Here is a 20800-nt window from a genome sequence, read left to right on the forward strand (position 1 = left end):
AGACTAGTTGGCAGGTGGAATAAAAACAGGAAATATTGGAAACTATCAGCAGGTCAGGCAGCACGTGTGGGGATAGAAACTGCCTCCAATCCGTGACCTTTCACTGAATGCTGCCTGAACTGCTGCATAGTTCCAGCATTTTCTATTTACGTTTCACATTTTCAGTATCTGCAGTTGTCTTTGTCTGAGTTGATGTCTGATGTTCTATGTGTACAGGTTCCACCTGTTGCTGTGATATGCCTCAGGCTGAATAGGCTCCAGCCACCGTGTAATGAAAGGCAGGAGCCTCCCACTGACTCACCAGCGAGGCTCTCCGGGATGTCCTGCTCAACGTCTTGGGAAGGGGCGGGCTATCCAGCTGCAGCTTCTGTAGGAATTCCTCCGGCAGTCGAATATCCATTGGCAGTGACAGCCTCTTGCTGAAGTCCTGGGGATTGGAGTGGGGGGGGTTAGAGGGGAAAGAGAGAACACAGTTTATTAAGGTGTGCACATCACTGGGGCAAGGTCACCAGCTGAACTGAGTGGCAAGGATCTGGGAAACGGGCGGGGATGTGGATTTGAGTCCAGGGAGAGATCAGCCATGAAGGCTCGAACTTGCCGACTTCTGCTCCTAATTCCCATGTTCCTACTTTAAGAATCAGCCACATTGCTGTGGCTCTGGTATCACATGTAGGCCATGCCACATAAGGATGGCAGATTTCCTTCCCTAATGCACATAGAGTCCAAAGATGTGCGGGTTAAGTTGATTGGCCATGCTAAGAAATTGCCCCTTAGTGTCCAGGGATGCGTAGGTTAGAGGGATTAGTGGGTATAATATGTAGGGATATGGGGGTAGGGCCTGAGTGGGATTGTGTTTGGTGCAGACTCGATGGGCCGAAGGGCCTCTTTCTGCACTGCAGGGTTCTATGATTTCTATGATATGTGAACCAGGTGGATTATTACGATATTTGACAATGGCTTCATGAATTTTAATTCCAGTTTCTTCATTGCATTCAGATTTCACCATCTGCTGTGGTGGGATTTGAACCTGGATTCCTTGGGCATTCCACTAGGTCTCTGGGTTACTAATCCAGCGACAATACCTCTACATCACAATACCTCCCATTTGGTTCAAGTGTTGCATAAACACCAGTATGAAGTGGTTGGGCCAAATGGCCTATTTTTCTGTTGCGCCTTCTATCCATTTAATTTCACCCCCGCTTGGAGTAGCTGAGGCAAATGGTGGAGATTCTTTAAGGGGAAGCTGGAAGAACACATGGGGAAGAAAGGATATGATAATAGGATTAGATAAAGAGGCTGGAGCAGAAAAGCCAACATAGACCAGTTTGGTTGAATGGCCTGTTCTATGCTGTTAATTCTGTGCAATTGTCCTGTGGCAACCCTAATCCAAATTTCAAGAGTGATTCTCAACATAGATGACATTAATATCTCACCTGTAACCTGGTAAATCATCCCAAAGTAATTCTTAAGAGTATTCTGTGTGATGATACTGTGCCTTTCAGAAATGTATTTGTCATATTTCCGTATAGGATGTTTTTAGCAGAACCTTCCATTTTATCGGTACCACTGGATCTATACCTGGTAGCCCTATACTGTTACTGCAGCAGCATAATTGCTAGACTGTTTGTTTTAATCTGGGCTAATGCTGTTCTGTTGTTCTTAGTGTTCCCCTGGGATTTTGCAGAGCAGGGCTTGATTGGGTTGACTTACAGCGATATCAGGTGACTGGGTGGAGCTAGGCTTACACAAAAAAATCAACTCAGTTGCTTTTTGGGAACTGTGGAAAGAAGAAGTAGCTTTGAGCCTCTGAGATCTGGAGACCGGGTTCTGTCAGAGACCAAGTTTATTTTCTGAAGTTCTGCTACTTGAGGATGTACCCTTTCTTGGAGGTTGCTGTTTGAGAGTCAGAAGACATTGTCTGTCTGGACCTCTGTCCAGAGGGGTTAAAAGGCCATATATCCATGTAAGCATTTCTGCTTTTGGTGCTAACTGATTTGGAAGAAGGGAATTATGTCTTTGGGGAAAACAGCTAAATTCGAACAATAGAGATAACTAGCTGTTAAGAATTATACTTTGTCATATTTAAATACTTAAATTGATAAAAATTATGCTAATTCTTTTTGTTATATTCTAACTGTGTTCTTAAATAAAGGTTGTTTTGATGAAAGCTCCTTAGTGTGTCAAATAATCATACCTGGAGTGAAACACCATATGTTCACCCTAATGTCTAAACCAAATGTAAAAGTTAGGGTCTAGGCTAACTTCACAAAATACCTTAGAGTTTCTGATCTGGTCACTGGGTTAAGTAGGGAGATATTAGGACAGATGATCAAATGTAGCTTTAAATGAGCGGCTTGAATGAGAAGAGCGGAAGGCAGCAGTTCTGGGAGAGAACTCCAGGATTGGCGCCCAGGTAGCAGAAGCCAGTGGTGCAGCGACTAAAATAGGTGAGACGCAAGAGGCCAAATTATGAGGAATGCAGAGGTCTCGCAGGGTTGTGTGGCTGGAAGAGATAGGGAGTGGTAATAATAGAGGGGTTTCAGAGTCTGAATTTTAAAATCAAGGCATCGCTGGATCAGGAATATATCGCAGGCCAGCCAGCATTGTGGTGATGGGTGAACATGAGTTGGGATATGGCAGGAATGTTTTAGACGATGGAAGGTGGAGGCTAGCCAGGAGACCATTCAAATATTTGAGACCAGCTACACCACCATGTGTCCAGCCACTGATGAACACGCTGGTTTGAGGTGAGTGATTATTTTGTACCTCCATTGAGAACCTGCGCTGTCGGTGATTCCTATAACGCAGGGGATTCGGAGAATGGCCATCTTCTGATGTCACCCGGTCCGTATGAACATTCAAGGTCAGTGGAAGATTCTCATGTGCAATATCTGAGTAAAGGAAATAAATAACAATTAACCAGGACTCAGAATACATTCATGAGGATTCACTTTTTAGGATTTACTTATTATAATCTCCATGGAGATCAGTAACTTAAGAAGTTCCAGTTACTGGCTGAAAGAATTGTCATGACAAGATTTTAAAACATTTACTATAACAAATGAAACACAGAATGTAGGAGCAGGAAAAGGCCATTGGGCCCTTCGAGCCTGCTCCGCCATTCATCACGATCGATGCTGATCATTTAACATGGCTTCCATCTTCCATCAGCTTCGCCTCATCCAAAACACTCCTGCTGTATTCCAACTCACACCGAGCCCTGTTCCCCCATCATCCCTATGGTCGCTGACCTGCTTTCTCCCCGTGATGTCTGTGTGGAGTCTGCACATTCTCCCCATGTCTGTGTGGGTTTCCTCCCACAGTCCAAAGATATGCGGGTTAGATTGATTGACCGTAGATGCATTGGTTAGAGGATTAGTGGGTAAAATATGTAGGGATATGGGGGTAGGGCCTGGTGGGATTGTGGTCAGTGCAGACTCAATGGGCCGAATGGCCTTTTTCTGTACTATAGGGTTTCTATGATTTCTATAATCTTTGATCCCATTTGCCCCACGTGCTTTATCTAGCTGCCTCTTGAATACATTCAATGTTTTGGCATCAACTACTTCCTGTGGTAATGAATTCCACAGGCTCACCACTCTTTGGGTGAAGAAATATCCCACCTCCATCTCTTACCCATTTTCCAGACAGGAATAAACAGTTGCTGCAGTTCCCCCATGTTTTCCTTGAATGTTTGCCATTGCCTATCCACTATCATCCCTTCAACTAACTCTCCCCAATCTGTCAAGGCCATCTCACACCTCATATCCTCATATTTCCTCCATTAAGATTCAACCTCCTAGTCTCCAAATCAATTACTTCACTCTCCAGCTTGATAAAAAATTCTATCATGTTATGGTCACTCATCCCCAAGAAATGTCCAACAATTAGATTGGCAATGATTCCCTCCTCAGGACACACTACCCAGTGACTGCAATACTATCAGCTAAGCACTATTTTCCTTTTGTTGGTAACTTATACTTCGAACTACATAAAATTATGTTCCTTTTTATACTAATCACCCATCACCCTCTCCCCTGAACTACAGTCCTTTTAGCAAACAGCCCAGAGTTGTTCCCAGGTTTCAGTGGGTTTCTGTACGTCTGCTTCACCGAGTAGTAACTTTGAGTGACTGTCTCCAGATAGTTTTCTCAGATCTCAATCAGTTTCTTCCACCAACAGCAGTAAAGCTTGTTCCAATCATTCTTCTTCTCCAGCCATGCAAGGACAAATCTCCTGGAAGCCTTAAGACAGCTGCAAGATTCAACTATTTGACTGGAGACTCTCTCCCTCCTGCATCTGACTGTAATAGCCTCCAAAGCCAAATAGTTTTTCTGACCACTTCATGTCACCGCCTGCCTGTGATATTGATTCACTTATAGGGAAGCCTGTTACCTGATCTCAGAAATGACTTTCTCTATCCTCTTCTCCATGGCACCATGAAACACATTATCCTAGCATCCAAATGGAACTAATTAGTTAATTTTAACTTCCAAATCCCTTATATCTTTGAAGTAAATGAACAGTTTACAGCACTAACTGGTTATAACCCACTACCTAACCTACGCATCTTTGGACACTAATGGGCAATTTAGTATGGCCAATCCACCTAACCTGCAGATCTTTAGACTGTGGGAGGAAACCGGAGCACCCGGAGGAAACCCACGCAGACACGGGGAGAACATGCAAACTCCACACAGACCGTGACCTAGGCGGGGAATTGAACCCGGGTGCCTGGCATTATGAGGCAGCCGTGCTAACCACTGTGCTGCTACAAGTCTAGGGCAGAATGGAAATAAGTGACTAATTTCCCATCAATCATGCCTGGAGATTGCGCTGCGTTAAATGGTTATGATTAGTTTTTTATGGATGATTTGGATTAAGTGACTATCTCCACTCACTCCGGCTGTTATTTGGAAACGCTACTTCCTGCAGTTCTGGAATTAAGAAACATTTCGGTCCGGAGTTTGAACAGTTTGTAAATTAAAAACACCAGACTTGCTCCCCCATCTCCATCCGATTACCTGATACACCAGTGTCAATATTTGCTCTGTACAATGTTCACACTGTGCAAAACATTTTAGAAATGCATCCAATTCCTGAGTGTCAGAAATGACTTTGGGTTTCTCAGACACAAGAGGAATCCCACAAGGATGGCAGTGCGGATCGCTATTAATAGACTATAGACCTCGCCAGATGTGATTAGTTTCCATCTCTGCTAGAAATCACATGGTGTGCCTGGTGGGCAAATGATGTTTCAATCAGAGAAAAGTGGCACATCTGTCTGGCTGCCGCTCCTTTTACATTAACGATATAGAAGAAGGAGAGAGAGTGAAGCCTGGATGGTGACTGATGCAGGTATTCCTTGTGGAGGGGTTGGTACGTAGCCAAAGAGAATCAGCTTTAAGGACATGATTATGAAAAACCAGTCGGGTCGGACCAACCACTTACCAAGATTTGATCTTACAACATGACAGCTCAGCGACTATCACTGTTTGCTGTGCAGATACATGGATTTGGGCTGGTGTCTGTGGGAGTTTGCACGTTCTCCCCATGTTTGCGTGGGTTTTCTCCGGGTGCTCTGGTTTCCTCCCATACCCCAAAAACGTGCTCTCAGGCTGATTGGTGTTAACAAATTATCCCTAAATTAGGTGTCCCTCAATCTGGTTATGGTTCCTTTATTGTGGAGTCCAATAGGCGTAGACAAAGGTCAGAGGTAGAAGAGGGCACTCACAATGTTAAAATGGCGGCAGGGGCTTGTTGGGCCGAAGGGCCTGTTTCCTGTGCTGTGTTGTTCTTTGTTCTTTGTTCAATGACATAACTCATCAGAGGACCCATCTGGTTCAAAAATGTCCTTTAGGGAAGGAAATCTGCCGTCCTTACCTGGTCTACGTGTGTGTTCAGAGCCACAGCAACGTGGTTGACTCTCAACTGCCCTTGGGCAATTAAGGATGGGCAATAAATGCTGGCCAGTCAGTGATACCCATGTCCCACAGATGAATAAAACAAATGAATAACGGGCCTTGTTGAAGTCATTACAAGCCACAATTAATCCAGAACAAATACGTCCACTTACAGCACTTCACCCTCCTGCAGTGCCTCACAGGTGTGGTGGCAATTAGGGATGGGCAACAAATAGAAACCATAGAAATCCTGTAGTCCAGAAGGAGGCCATTTGACCCATTGCGTCTGCACTGGTAACAGCCCTTTCTCTGTAACCCCACATATTTACCCCACTAATCCCTCTAATCTACACATCCCAGGACACTAAGTGTGAATGTGGCATAGCCAATCAACCTAACCCTCACACCTTTGGACTGTGGGAGGAAACCAGAGCACCTGGAGGAAACCCACGCAGACACGGGGAGAACATCCACACAGACAGTGACCCAAGCCGGGAATCGAACCCAGGTCTGTGAAGTTCTGAGGCAGCAGTGCTAACCACTGTGTCACTGTGCTGCCCATTGGGAGCAGTTTCTCTTAACTGGCATTGCCAGCGATATTAACATCCCATGAATGAATGAAAAAAATACAGTATTAAAAGTTTACGCAGCTGCTTCCCATTACAAGGATGGACAAAGGAAGATGGCTTTAAAATGGGGTTGAATTGCTCCTGCGCACCCTCGAGCCTGACCTTAGCTTAAGACTTCTGCAAGTCCGAAGACAGTTTGACGAGTAAGAACCTGAAAATTAAAAGGTATTATATGACGCCTGACCAGTTTGTATATCCCCCTTCTAGAAATGTGTTTGGTTTTCAGTTTACCCGTCAGTTCAATGTTTGGTCAGTAATGGGATGATGTTAGTTTTGGATCAAATGTTTTCTGACTGTAACTATTGTTGATCAGATGAAAGGTCACTTCACATGATATTAGAGTCATCTTTCTCTCGTTGAAGATTTTTAGTGTTACTTTAGGGGTAAGTTTTGCAAATAGTCATCAGTTTGAATGGTTTCTTGTCTGCCAATAGTGTCAGCTGGGGAAAATATTGGTTGATCCCCCACCCAATACAATGAAGAGAGGGAAAAACACAGTGGCCAGTGGGTTATTCTGGTTCGATATCCCTGGGGAAGGGAGAAGAAGCAAAGGGAACAGAATCAGAGACTGAAGAGCAGTAACGGGTAGCATGGTGGCACAGTGGTTCGCGCTGCTGCCTCACAGCGCCAGGGATCTGAGTTCCATTCCAGTCTTGGGTGACTGTGTGAAGTTTGCACATTCTCCACCCAATTCTTTGTGGGTTAGAATAGAAGCCCAACAGTGCAGAAGAAGGCAATTCAGCCCATCGAGCCTGCAACGACAACAATCCCAACCAGGTCCTATCCCATAACCCCGTGTATTTACCCTGCTCAACCCCCTGACACTAAGGGACAATTTATCATGGCCAATCCACCTAACCCGCATGTCTTTGGAATGTGGGAGGAAATTGGAGCACCTGGAGGAAACCCACGCAGACACGGGGAGAACATGCAGGCTCCACACAGTCACCCAAGGCCAGAATATAACGCCGGGTACCTGGTGCTGTGAGGCAGCAGTGCTAACCACTGTGCCACAGTGCTGGGTTTCTTCCGGGTGCTCTGGTTTCCTCCCACAGTCCAAAGGTATGTAGATTAGGTGGGTTGGCTAAATTGTCCCTTAATGTCCCAAGATGTGCAAATTAGAGGGATTAGTGGAGTAATTAGCCCAAAACCACAAGCAACTACAAAAGGTCGTGAATGTAGCCCAATCCATCACGCAAACCAGCCTCTTATCCATTGACTCTGTCTACACTTCCCGCTGCCTCGGCTAAGCAGCCAGCATAATTAAGGACCCCACACACCCTGGACATTCTCTCTTCCACCTTCTTCCATCAGGAAAAAGATACAGAAGTCTGAGGTCACGTACCAACCAGCTCAAAAACAGCTTCTTCCCTTCTGCTGTCAGACTTTTGAATGGCCTTATCTTGCATTAAGCTGATCTTTCTCCACACCATAGCTATGACTGTAACACTACGTTCTGCACTCTCTCCTTTCCTTCTCTATGAACGGAATGCTTTCTCTATATAATGCACAAGAATCAATACTTTTCACTGTTTGTTAATACAAGCGACAATAATAAATCAAATCAAATCAAAATCAAAATATGTGGAGTAAATAGGATCTGGATAAGAATGGTCTGTCAGAGAGACCGCGCAGACTTGATGGGCCGAGTGGCCTCCTCCTGTGGTGTAGTGATTCTATAAATGGGAAAGTCGAGATCTGACACAGAGAAAGGCAGCTCTTTAAGTAATGAAAGGGAACTGGCGATGATGGACACAGAGGAAGGCAAAATTTAACAGCAATGAACCTTCCAAGAGATTGTTCACAGTTAGCAGGTGAAGAATGCTAATGATTGTCAATTCATCACTGTATGGGATGCATGCATGATTTATTTTAATTGTCTGGCTGCTGTTTATTAATGCTTATTTTTGTCAAGCAGAATAATAGGAATTGGGATATCAAAGGGAATGGATGCGGGACTGCTCACAATTGCTGCCAAAAAGCTTTTACAATTCAAAGAGTATTCTCTCTGCCCACGTCCCTTTGATCGTGACGATTAACACTTGTACCACACAGAGCCCGAAACGTTAACCCATGTAGTGTCAGCAAACAACATTTTTTTCAATGGTGAAATGTAGACAAGAGGCTGAGATCCAGAGTGAGGAGCACAGCCCCGAGGCTGGGGAGAGTGGGAGAGGAGATGAGAGGAATCAAGGAGTTAAACAAAGCCAAACGTGGTCAAGCGTCTGTGGTTATAGATGAAAGGAAGACCGGCAGATCTTTTTTTCATTCATAGAATGTGGACATCACTGGTCAGGCCAGCATTTATTACCGATCCCTAATTGTCCTCGAGATGATGATGGTGAACAGAAATAGTACCCCGCCCCCCCGTGGTGTAGGTACATCTGTTCGCGTTCTCCAAGGTGGCCTTCACAACACACAACAGGGCAGAGTCGCTGAGCAGAGACTGATAGCCAAGTTCCGCACACATGAGGACTGCTTCAACTGGGATCTTGGGTTCACGTCACAATATCTGTAAACCCCCCCGACTTGACTGGAGTTGCAAAATCTCACTAACTGCCCTGTCTGGAGACAATACGCATCTCTTTAACCTGTGCCTAATGCTCTCTTCACTCACACTGTCTGTACCTTTAAGGCTTGATTAGCTGTAAAGGCTCACATTTCAACCATTATTCTGTAAATTGAGTTTGTGTCTTTATATGCCCTGTTTGTGAACAGATCTCCTCAGCTGATGAAGGGGCAGCGTTCTGAAAGCTAGTGGCATTTGCTACCAAATAAACCTGTTGGACTTTAGCCTGGTGTTGTGAGACTTCTTACTGCATAGGTACACCCACAGTGCTGTTTGAGAGGATGTTCCAGGACTTTGACAGTTGAACAAGTTGAGGTGGTTCTAAGTTGGGACTGTGAGTAACCTGGATAAGAACTTTCAGGTGGTGGTGTTCCTGTGCATCTGCTGCCCTTGTCCTTCTGGATGGCAGGATTTGGAAGGCGCTGTTGAACGATTTGGTAAGTTGCTGCAGTGCATCTTGTAAATGGTACATCCTGGGAGTGAGCCTATAGGCTCGCCCATCCATCCATTGGCGTGGTGAGTTGGTACGATTGGGTGAGAAGCGAAAAATCAGCTTTGTGCCCAAAAAGGGCATGAAGGTGATTTCAATATTTACCACTGGCAAGGATCACATATGGTCCCCACGAGCGGGGATCTGACGTGATGGCTTTGCCAGTGGGCCTGGAGAGCATTGAAGCCCCCTGGGTGGCCAGGGTAGGGCTGGGCTTACAAATGAACTTCCTTTTAAAAGTATAACCCCAATTGTAATGTACAAAGTGTGGCAACTTAACTTTCACACACCATCTCATACACACAGCAATAAGACATGGATCAGATAATGTGTTATGATTTTGGCTGAGGATAAATATTAGCCTGGACACCAGAGAGATTTTCCCTGTTCCTCTTTGCATTGTCATCATGAGATCATTAACTTCCAGAAGATTCCGCCCACAGAGTCTCGATCATGTCATAATGATGTGGCATAAAAGTGAAGACACGGGTAAAGTAATGGCCAGCTCTGTCAGAGCTTCCAGCTCCTGTCTCATTAATGAGCCCTTCATTAATTCTCCTCTCTTCATTCTTCGCTTCCCTAGGGTTTAATTCGATGGTCTACAATTTGAATTGTTTAAGTACACTTGATGAAAGCACATAAAGATTGAGACGGTGGTAAAAGCCGCCTTGAGGGTGAATCTCGAGTAACAGCTTTTGTAGAATTAGGAGGGTTAAGTCAGCCTTTTTTTTCCAGGCATTTGTTGGAAAAGTAGAAGACAAAAATAAATAAATACTTTGTGAATACAGGCCAAGCACAAGGGATAGCGTCAATGATATCTGTTTGTGTTTACTATCTGGCACAGTAGGAACACAAATTAGTCAGTAGTAACTCTTTTAGATTAGCACAGTATGCATTCTCCCTCTAATTTTCTAATATCATCACCTGAAAACAAGATTCCGGAGCATATCCGAGGAGGTACTTCTTCACACGGAGGAAACTTGGAAAATTCTATCTCAAAAAGTTTAGAGAGCTTTGAAGACCGAGATGAGGAGATTCTTTGTTGGGTGAGGGCGTCAAAGAGTATTGTGCAAAGATGGGTGAATGGAACCCAAGATCTAATTGAATGGTCAAGCAAGACCAAAGGGGCTGAATGGCCTCCTCCGATTCCTAATTTGCTCCCCTCCTAAAGGCACTGATAAAACAGGTGTTGAGTTCCTCTCTCTAGTAGACTGTCCAATGGATCCAGTTCCCTTGCCTGAGTTTCAATCATGACTGTCAGGTAGCTAATGTGTTGTTGGATGGGGTTGAGGATAGGGGGACCATGGGGGTTGAGGTTTGGGGAGGGATTATCCCTAACAACCTTGATATTAGCTGCCCTTACATCCAGGCAAACACTTTCCAATGGATATCTTGGTTTTTTTTTGTCCCAACTTAAGGCAGTATACAAAATAAGTATCGGAGTAGGCCATTCGACCCTTCAAGGCTTCTATGCCATTCAATATGATCATGGATCAGGTCCGCTTTTCAGCACTATTCTATTAGTGCCCAGGATCAGTCTTGAATCTGGTCAGTAACTGAACATTAATAGATTGGAATCATAGAATCATAGAAAACAGCTCAGAAGAGGCCCTTTTGCCCAGTGTGTCCACACTGACACATTAAAAACAGCTGAATTCCTACCTAATCCCATCTGCCATCACTTTAACGTAGCTAATATAAGCCCGCACTACAAAAAAGAAGATGGAGAGTAAACAGGGAACTCTAGACTTTGAGCCTAACGTCGGTACTGGGGAGGTTGTTAGAATCCATTATCAAGGATTTCATAACTCGGCATTTAGAAGGCAGTTATAATATCAGACAAAGTCAGCAGGGATTTACAAAAGGAAAATCATGCCTGATGTATCTATTAGAATGTTTTGAGGATGTAACTAGTAGAGTTGACCAGGAGAACCATTGCATGTGGTTTGTTTAGACTTTCAGAAGGCTTTTGACAGGGTCTCACATAAGAGACTACACTGTAAAGTTAAAGCACGTGGGATTGCAGGTAATGTATTGAGATGGATAGAAAATTGGTTAGCAGATAGGAAGCAAAGAGTTGATTGGCATTCAGTGACAAGTGGGGTTTCGCAGGGATCTGTGCTAGGACCCCAACTGCTCACATTATATATTAATGATTTGGAAGCGGGAACTGAATGTATTGTCTCCAAATTTGCACAAGATACAAAGTTGGGTGGGAGGGTGAGCTGTGAGGATGATGCAGAGATGCTTCAGCGTGGTTTGGACAGGTTGAGTGTGTGGGCATCTGCGTGGCAGATGCAGTATAATGTGGATACATGTGAGGTTATCCATTTTGGTAGCAATAATAGGAAGACAGATTATTACTTGAATGGGTGTAACTTGAGAGAGGTGGATACTCAGCGAGGTCTTGGTATCCTCGTGCATCAGTCACTGAAAGCAAGTGCACAGGTACAGCAGGGAGTAAAGAAGGCAAATGGTATTGTGGTCTTCATAGTGAGAGGATTTGAATATAGGGATAAGGATGTTTTGCTGCAGTTGTATAGGGCATTGGTGAGGCCACACCTGAAGTGTTGTGTGCAGTTTTGGTGTCCTTATCTGAGGAAGGATGTCCTTGCTATCCAGTGAGTACAGCGAAGGTTTATGCGACTGATTTCTGGGATGGCGGGTCTGTCTTATGAGGAGAGACTAAGTCGGTTCAGATTATATTCATTGTTTAGAAGAGCGAGAGGGGGCCTCATAGGAACTTACAAAATTCTAACAGGGTTAGACAGGATAGATTCAGAAAGAATGTTCCCGATGGTGGGGGAGTGCAGAACTAGGGGTCATAGTTTGAGGATAAGGAGTAACCTTTTAGAACTGAGGTGAGGGGAAATTTCTTCAACCAGAGGGTGGTGAATGTGTGGAATTCACTACCTCAAAACGTAGTTGAGGCCAAAACATTGCCTGATTTTAAGAAGAAATTAGATGTAGCTCTTGGGGCTAAAGGGATCAAGGGATATGGGGGAAGGGTGGAATCAGGATATTGAATTTAGTGATCAGCCATGATCAAAATGTATGGTGGAGCAGGCTGAATAGCCTTCTCCTGCTTCTAGTTCCTATGCATCCATAATACTGACTCGTCAGCCAGCAATCTACAGGAAACAGATTGGTGAGTCAGTAATCTAAACAGATATCGGTCAGTCAATCAGTAACCTAACAGGATACCAATTAGTCTGTCAATAATGTGCAGAAAACCGATTGGTCAATCAATTATCTACAGGCTGCTGACTGACCAATAATCTACAGGATACTGACCAGTCAGCCAGTAATTTAACAGGATAATGAATGGTCAGTTACTAATCTTCAGGAAAATGACTGGTCACTTAATAATCTACATGATAATGGCCAATTAATTAGTAATCTACAGAATACCAACTGGTCACTCACTAATCTAATCAGATGCTGAGTGGTTAGTCAGTAGTCTAACAGGATACCTATTGGTCAGTTAGTAATCTAACAAGATACTGATTGGGCTGTCAGTAATCTACAGGATACCAATTGGTCACTCAATAATCTACTGGATGCTGATTGGTCAGTCAGTCATCTAAGAAGGCACTGAGTGGTCAGTCAGTAATCCACAGGATATGGATTAGTCAGTAACCTAACTGGGATACTTGGTGGCCAGGTTCACAGGATTCTCTGTAACTCACCGTCATTCCTCCTGTTCTTTATCTGGTTTGTGATCTGTTCCTGAAACTCTGCCAGAGACTCTTCAATAGTCTCTGTCCGGTGAGCTGACAGCGAGAAACGGCGCTTAAACTTCTTCATTTCAATTATTCTAGCTCCAAATGTTGAAGCTGCAAGAAAGAAGTGGGAGTGCGTGAGCTGCAGAAACATTTCCCCATCACCAAGAAATCTCATGGCAATACAATTCCATTTCCACTCTAAATTATTCCAATGTAATTACGCTGAAGAGGATTCTGAAAGGCCACAGATGAAAACCAAACGAGATTCCGTAATAGATTTTCATTACGCCTTCAGCGTATAAAAGTAATTGTCAAACAGGAAAGAGAACTGTAGGAACACGAGAAGGTAATTTCATTCCATTCCCCCCTCCCCCCCCCACCACCACTCCTCGCGCCCCCCCCCCACCACCACTCCTCGCCCCATGACCTGGGTTGGATTGAATTCAAGTCTAAGATGTGAGGTGAGACTGTATTGACCTCAGTGCGACAGGGGGATCTGAGTTCTCTCAGTGTCAAGTGAATGTGAGCAGGTTAGTTAAGTGGGCAGAAAGGTGGCAGATGCTGTTTAATAACTGAGGGGCAGCACGGTGGCACAGTGGTTAGCACTGCTGCCTCATTAGCACCAGGGACCCGGGTTCAATTCAACCTCGGGTCGCTGTCTATGCAGCGTTTGCGCATTCTCCCCGTGTCAGTGTGGGTTTCCTCCGGGTACTCCAGTTTCCTCCCACAGTCCAAAGATGTGCAGATTGGGAGGATTGGCCATGCTAAATTGCTCCTTAGTGTCCCAGGGTGTGCAGGTTAGATGGATTGGCCGTGCTAAATTGCCTCTTGGCGTCCCAAGATGTGTAGGTTAGATGGATTAGCCTTGGTGAATATGTGTGGTTGCAGGGATGGGGAGGAGACCTGGGTAAGATTCTCTGTCAGGGTATTGGTGCAGACTTGAAGGGCCGAATGGCCTCTTCTTCAATGTAGGGATTCTATGATTTTAAAGCAATATAATTTGGGAGGGAAACAAGAAAGGGGAGCCTATACTCGTTGGAAGATGATGGAGTGAATGAACAGAGACCTGGGATTGAAATACGTTTTTAAATTCATTTATGGGATGTGGGCCTCGCTGGTTAGGCCAGCACTTATTGCCCATCCTAATTGCCCTTGATAAGGTGATGATGAGCTGCCTTCCTGAATTGATGCACTGCCTGAGGTGTAGGTAGACCCATAGTGCTGTTAGGCAGGGATTTCCAGGATTTTGACCCAGCCAGTGAAGGAACACTGATATATTTCCAAGTCAGGATGGCGAGTGGCTTGGGTGGGCACTTGCAGGTGGCGGTACTCCCATATGTCTGCTGCCTGCCTCTTTCTAGATGGATGTGGGTTTGGAAGGTGCTGTCTAAGGGGTCTTGGTGCAGTGTATCTTGTAGATGGTACACGCCACTACTACTGAGCGGCGATGGTGGAGGGAGCGAATGTTTGTGGTTGGGGTGCTGCTTTGTCTTGGATGGTGTCAAGCTTCTTGATTTTTATTGGAGCTGCGCCCATCCAGGCAAGTGGTGACCATTCCATCCTTCGTGTCTTGTGGGCAGACTTAGAGAAATCAGGAGGCTAGTTACTCAATGCAGGATTCCTAACCTCTGACCTGCTCCTGTAGCCACAGAAATAACATACAACATAAAGTGTCAGCGTAAGATAACTGGATAATGTTCTAACTTCTGAGTCAGAAAGTCAAGAGGCCCACCCCAGTACTCTGAACACATAATCTAGGCGAATACTCCAAGTTAGTACTGAAGGAAGGCTGCACTGTCAGAGGTGCTGAAATGACCCATCAGAGGCTGGTGTCCCTTCACCAGATTCCCTTTATTTATAGACTCTCCTGTGTGTTTCAGATACAACCTCAGAACTAGAGTATCAGTAGTCCTGACAACTCCTTATTATAGGCAAAGCTCCCTGATTAGACAGGCAATCACTCCCTCAGTCAGGGACACCTCTGGATGCCTAACCAAGTCAACTAAATCAAATTAACTTAGGGACAACTCAAAAGGGGTGGCTCCCAAAAGGAGGGGAACCGCCCGAGACAAAAAACAAAGCAGGAAAGGAAACGTAAAACATCAAATTAAAATGTGACTAAAGAGGTCAATAATACACCCTAGTCCCTGCGGTGCCCAGCGAGCACGGAAGAAATTAATGGTGCCCATATACCATCTCAATCAGGGAGCTCATCATCCAAGAAGCCCACCTCATGGGCCTTGTTAAGGTCATTAAAGGTGCCAGCTTTCAAATGAGATTTCAAACAGTTTGCTCTCCCAGGTGGATGTGAAAGATCCCACGGCGCTATTCAAAGAGAATTGGGTCAACTATAACCCCACAACCGATATTACAAAAATAGCTTGGTTATCATCGCATTGCTGTTTGTGGGAGCTTGCTGAATGCCGGTTGGCAGCCGCAATCCCTGCAATACAACAATCGCCATATTTCAAAGCTCCTTTATTGGCTGTAAAACACTTTGCCACGTCCTGAGGCCATGAAAGGTGCTATATAAATGAAAGTCTTTCTTTCCTTAATCAGGAAGGTTCTTGTTTTAAATTATACCCTGCTGATATAAAGGGCAGGGAGAGTAAATCAGTAACTTTCCAAATCACAGCTGCTGTGACAAGATTTAGATTTACAATTATGGGCTTTCATAGTCAAAGTGTCAGATTGTTAGCATGTGATCCCTGCAGAGTTTAACACTGCCTCAGTGATGAACACAATCACAACATTTGTTATCCAGATAGAAAAAGCAAACTAGTTGTGGAGATATACTTAAAAGGACCGGTTAGCTCTACAGCCTCACAGCGTCAGGGACCCAGGTTTGATTCCGGCCTTGGGTGACTGTGTGGAGTCTGCATGTTCTCCCTGTGTCTGCGTGGGTTTCCCCCCAGTGCTCTGGTTCCCTCCCACACTCCAAATATGAGCAGGTTAGGTGGGTTGACCATGCTAAATTGCCCCTTACTATCACAAGTTGTGTAGGTTAGGTGGATTGGCCATGCTAAATTGCCCCTTAGTGTCCAAAGATGTGTAGGTTCGGTGGATTGGCCATGGTAAGTGCATGGGGTTACAGGGATAGGGTAATGCATGGGGTTACAGGGATAGGGTAGGTAAGTGGACCAGGGCAAACTGCTCTGTCGGAGAGTCGGTGTCATCTTGATGGGCCAAATGGCCTTATTCTATGAACCGGGGCATCTAAAAAAACACCTCAACAGACAACGACAAACCTTCAACGTAGAGAATGGTCCAAAGTGATTCCGAGGTGAGTCAGGAAAAATGGTCCCGGCTTGGGCACCTGTCTGTGTGGAGTTTGCATGTTCTCCCCATGTCTGTGTGGGTTTCGTCCGGGTGCTCTGGTTTCCTCCCACTGCTCAAAGATGTACGGGTTAGGTGGTTTGGCCATGATAAATTGTTCCTTAGGATCAGGGGAACTAGCTAGGGTAAATGCATAGGATTTGGGGATAGGGTCTGGGTGGGATTGTGGTCAGTGCAGACTCAATGGGCTGAATGGCTCCCTTCTGCACTGTAGGCATTCTATGATTCTATCTATGATTCTAACGTGTAGAACATACAAAGATTAATTGAGCTGAAGTGGGTTTGAAGATAGTTTGCAAGGATTAGATGGGATATTGAAAGGAGAAGTATTCTGGAGTGCAAACCCAAGGTTACTGAAGACACACCCCGCCCAATGGTGTAGGGAAAATATTGAGAGTGTACAGGCAAAGCAATGGGTAGATGGATGTTATCAAGATGATTGAATAACAAAAAAATGTAAATGTCCAGCGACTACCATGGGCAGATAGTAGCAATAATCCTGGTGAGTAACTAAAAGCCAAGGCAAATACTTTGGGACAGGGGTTCAAATGGATTCTCTCTCAATGACAACACAATGAAGGAGATTGTCATCGACTTCAGGAAGCATAAAGGAGAACATGACCCTGTCTACATCAATGGGGACAAAGTAGAAAGGATCAATATCTTCAAGTTTTTAGGTGTCCAGATCACGAACAACCTTCCTGGTCCCCCATGCTGACACTACAGTTAAGAAAGTTCACCAACACCTCTATTTTCTCAGAAGACTAAGGAAGTTTGGTATGTCTTTTACAGATGCACCATAGAATTCATTCTTCCTGGTTGTATCACAGCTTGATATGGCTCCTGCTCTGCCCAAGACCGCAAGGAACTACAAAAGGTTGTGAATGTAGCCCAATCTATCACACAAACCAGTCTCCCATCCGTTGACTCTGTCTACACTTCCCACTGCCTCGGCAAAGCAGCCAGCATAATTAAGGACCCCATGCAACCCGGACATTCTCCCTTCCACCTTCTTCCTTCAGGAAAAAGATACAAAAGTCTGAGGTCACGTACCAACTAACTCAAAAACAGCTTCTTGCCTGCTGCTGTCAGACTTTTGAGTGGCAAAACCTTGCATTAAGTTGGTCTTTGTCTGCACCCTAGCTATGACTGTAACACTACATTCTGCACTCTCATTTCCTTCTCTATGAATGGTATGCTTTGTCTATATAGCATACAAGAAACGGTGCTTTCACTGTATGTTATACATGTGACAATAATAAATATCAAATCAAAATCCCACCATGGCAGCCAGGGGAATTCAAATTTTATTAATAAATCTGGGATTGAAATCTTGGGCAGGATTTTCCAATTGTGCCCACCTTGAGACTGGAAACTCTACCCAAGGTCATCGGACCTTAAAATTGCCCTTCAAATCGTCTGTCTTACCCACAACGATTCCCACAAATGGTAGGAGTGAAAAATTAGCTTCTAAGCTCAGTAATCATAGAATCCCTACAGTGCAAAAGGAGGCCATTATCCCATCGAGTCTACACCGACCATGATCCCACCCAGGCCCTATTCCCGTAACTGCATGTATTTACCCTGCTAATCCCCTGATACCAGGGTCAATTTAGCATGGCCAATCAACCTAACCTGCACCTCTTGTTTGCCTGTGGTGACCATGAAACTGGTGTCAGTTGTTGTAAAAATCCATCTGGTTCACAAATGTCCTTTAGGGGAGGAAATCTGCCATCTTTAGCTGGTCTGGTCCACATGTGACTCCAGATTCACAGCAATTTGGTTGACTGTTCCCTCTGAAGTGACTGAGCAGCCATTCAGTTCTATTCAAGAAGGCAGCTCACCGCCACCTTCTCAAGGACAGCAGGGCTGGGTGATTAATGCAGGTTCAGTCAGCGGTGCCCACATCCCGTGAATGAATGATAAAAAAAATGTAAATATCCAGTAACTAGCAGGTCCATCAGTTTCTGGGAAACCCATACCTGAGCAAAGTTAGCAACTCAAACACAGAAGGGGACAAAACCAGAGGACAAAACCAGATCATTCTCCATTGCTGAAACTTGTCTATAAAAGGGCAGCACAGTGGTTAGCACTGCTGTCTGACAGTGCCAGGGACCTGGGTTCAATCTCTGGCTTGGGTCACCGTCTGTGCAAAGTAAGCATGTTCTCCCTGTGTCTGCGAGGGTTTCCTCCGGGGTGCCCCGGTTTCCTCCCACCGTGCTGGTTAGGTGCATTGACCTTGTGTACCCGAACAGGCACCAGAGTGTGGCGACGAGGGGATTTTTCACAGTAACTTCATTGCAGTGTTAATGTAAGCCTACTGGTGACTCTAAGATGAAGATAAGTTTAACAACACCAGCGAATGTCTTCTCAAAAGAGATGGGTCACAATTAATCAAACATAACTTTCCTTTAATGAAAACAGAAAATGCTGGATAAACTCAGCAGATCTGGCAACATCTGTGGACAGTGAGACACAGTTAACGTTTCAGCTCCGTGTGAATTTTCTACAGAATTTTCCTTCAGATCATCGCAATCGTCGGTTGCTGTTTTTGGTTATTTTTCCCAAGTCTCTGTCCTCACCATAGAGAGCGTGTTTATACAGTGCTTTCACTGTCCCCAGTGATTTTATAGCAAGTGGAATACCTTTTGAAGGATAATCTCTGTTACAACGTAGGAAGCAAAACCGCTAGTTTGTGCACAGCAAGCTCCCACAAAAGCAGTAATGCCATCGTGATGGTTAACAAGTTCGTTTTTGTGATGTTGGTGGTGGTATGTCAGCTGCCGGCACCTGCAGTCCTCTATTAAACCGGCATGGCCAGTGAACGTCAGCAACAACAACCTGCATTTATATAACCTTTCATTGTCCTGAGGTGCTTCACACAGGTGGTTACGATATTTCCAAGAGAGGGAAACTAGTTAGATGGATTGTATATTCCTAACTATATTAAGCTAAAGTTTAGCTAATATTATTCAGCAAAATGTAAGCCTATTTATGACACTAATAAATAAACTTTAAACTTTTTAGTGGCAATTCAGATAGCACCATTATAGAATCATCATAGAATCCCAACAGTGCAGAAGAAGGCCATTCGGCCCATTGAGTCTGCACCGTCAACAATCCTACCCAGAACTTATCCCTGTAACCCCATATATTTTCCCTGCTAATCTCCCTGACACTAATGGACAATTTATCATGGCCAATCTATCTAATTCTCACACCTTGGGGCCATAAGACCATAAGATAGAGGGGCAGAATTAGGCCATTCAGCCCATAGGATCTGCTCCACCATCCAATCGCAGCTGATAAGTTTGTCAATCCTGCTGCCTTTTCCCTGTAACCTTTGACCTCCTTACCAATTAAGAACCTAGCAGTGGCATAATTACTTAAAAAATAATATTCTGGTTGAAGAGAAGAAATGATGTTCCACAAAAAAAAATTTGTTCGTCTGGAGTTTCTAACTTATAAAATCAGTCAATATACTGTTTTTATTAAGTTTATTTTTATTAGAGTCACAAGTAGGCTTACATTAACACTGCAATGAAGTAATTGTGAAAGTCCCCCAGTGGCCACACTCCGGCGCCTGCTCGGAGACATTGAGGGAGAATTTAGCATGGCCAATCCATCTAACCAGCACGTCATTGAGTGTCTTTAAGACAGAGATAGATAGGTTCTTGATTAATAAGGGGATCAGGGGTTATGGGGAAAAGGCAGGAGAATGGAGATGAGAAAAATATCAGCCATGATTGAGGGCGGAGCAGACTCGATGGGCCGAGTGGCCTAATTCTGCTCCTGTGCCTTATGGTCTTTTGGACTGTGGGAGACCAGAAAACCATAAGACCATAGGAGCAGAATTAGGCCACTCGGCCCATCGAGTCTGCTCTGCCATTCAATCATGGCTGATAATTTTCTCATCCCCATTCTCCTGCTTTTTCCCCATAACCCCTGATCCTCTTATTAATCAAGAACCTATCTATCTCTGTCTTAAAGACACTCAATGACCCGGCCTCCACAGCCTTCTGCAGCAAAGAGTTCCACAGATTCACCACTCTCTGGCTGAAGAAATTCCTCCTCATTTCTGTTTTAAAGGATCGTCCCTTTAGCCTGAGGTTGTGCCCTCTGGTTCTAGTTTTTCCTACAATTGGAAA

The 20800-nt window shown here is 44.6% G+C and overlaps 1 protein-coding gene across 2 annotated transcripts in view; it reads right to left on the reverse strand.

Annotated features, from left to right (window-relative positions):
- Positions 1-20800, reverse strand: part of LOC145356827 (cyclin-dependent kinase 18-like) — a 107627-nt gene that overhangs the window by 48618 nt on the left and 38209 nt on the right. For both annotated transcript variants that reach the window (XM_080209736.1, XM_080209737.1), the window contains exons 2-4: positions 13281-13427; positions 2767-2891; positions 302-427 (exon numbers count right to left, since the gene is read on the reverse strand). In XM_080209736.1, the coding sequence (XP_080065862.1) occupies positions 302-427; positions 2767-2891; positions 13281-13398 (369 nt within the window). In that variant the 5' untranslated portion in view covers positions 13399-13427. The remainder of the gene's footprint in view (positions 1-301; positions 428-2766; positions 2892-13280; positions 13428-20800) is intronic.

The sequence above is a fragment of the Carcharhinus amblyrhynchos genome, chromosome 22, assembly GCF_965287045.1.
Source record: "Carcharhinus amblyrhynchos chromosome 22, sCarAmb.v2.hapA, whole genome shotgun sequence".
Classification (NCBI taxonomy): Eukaryota; Metazoa; Chordata; class Chondrichthyes; order Carcharhiniformes; family Carcharhinidae; genus Carcharhinus; species Carcharhinus amblyrhynchos.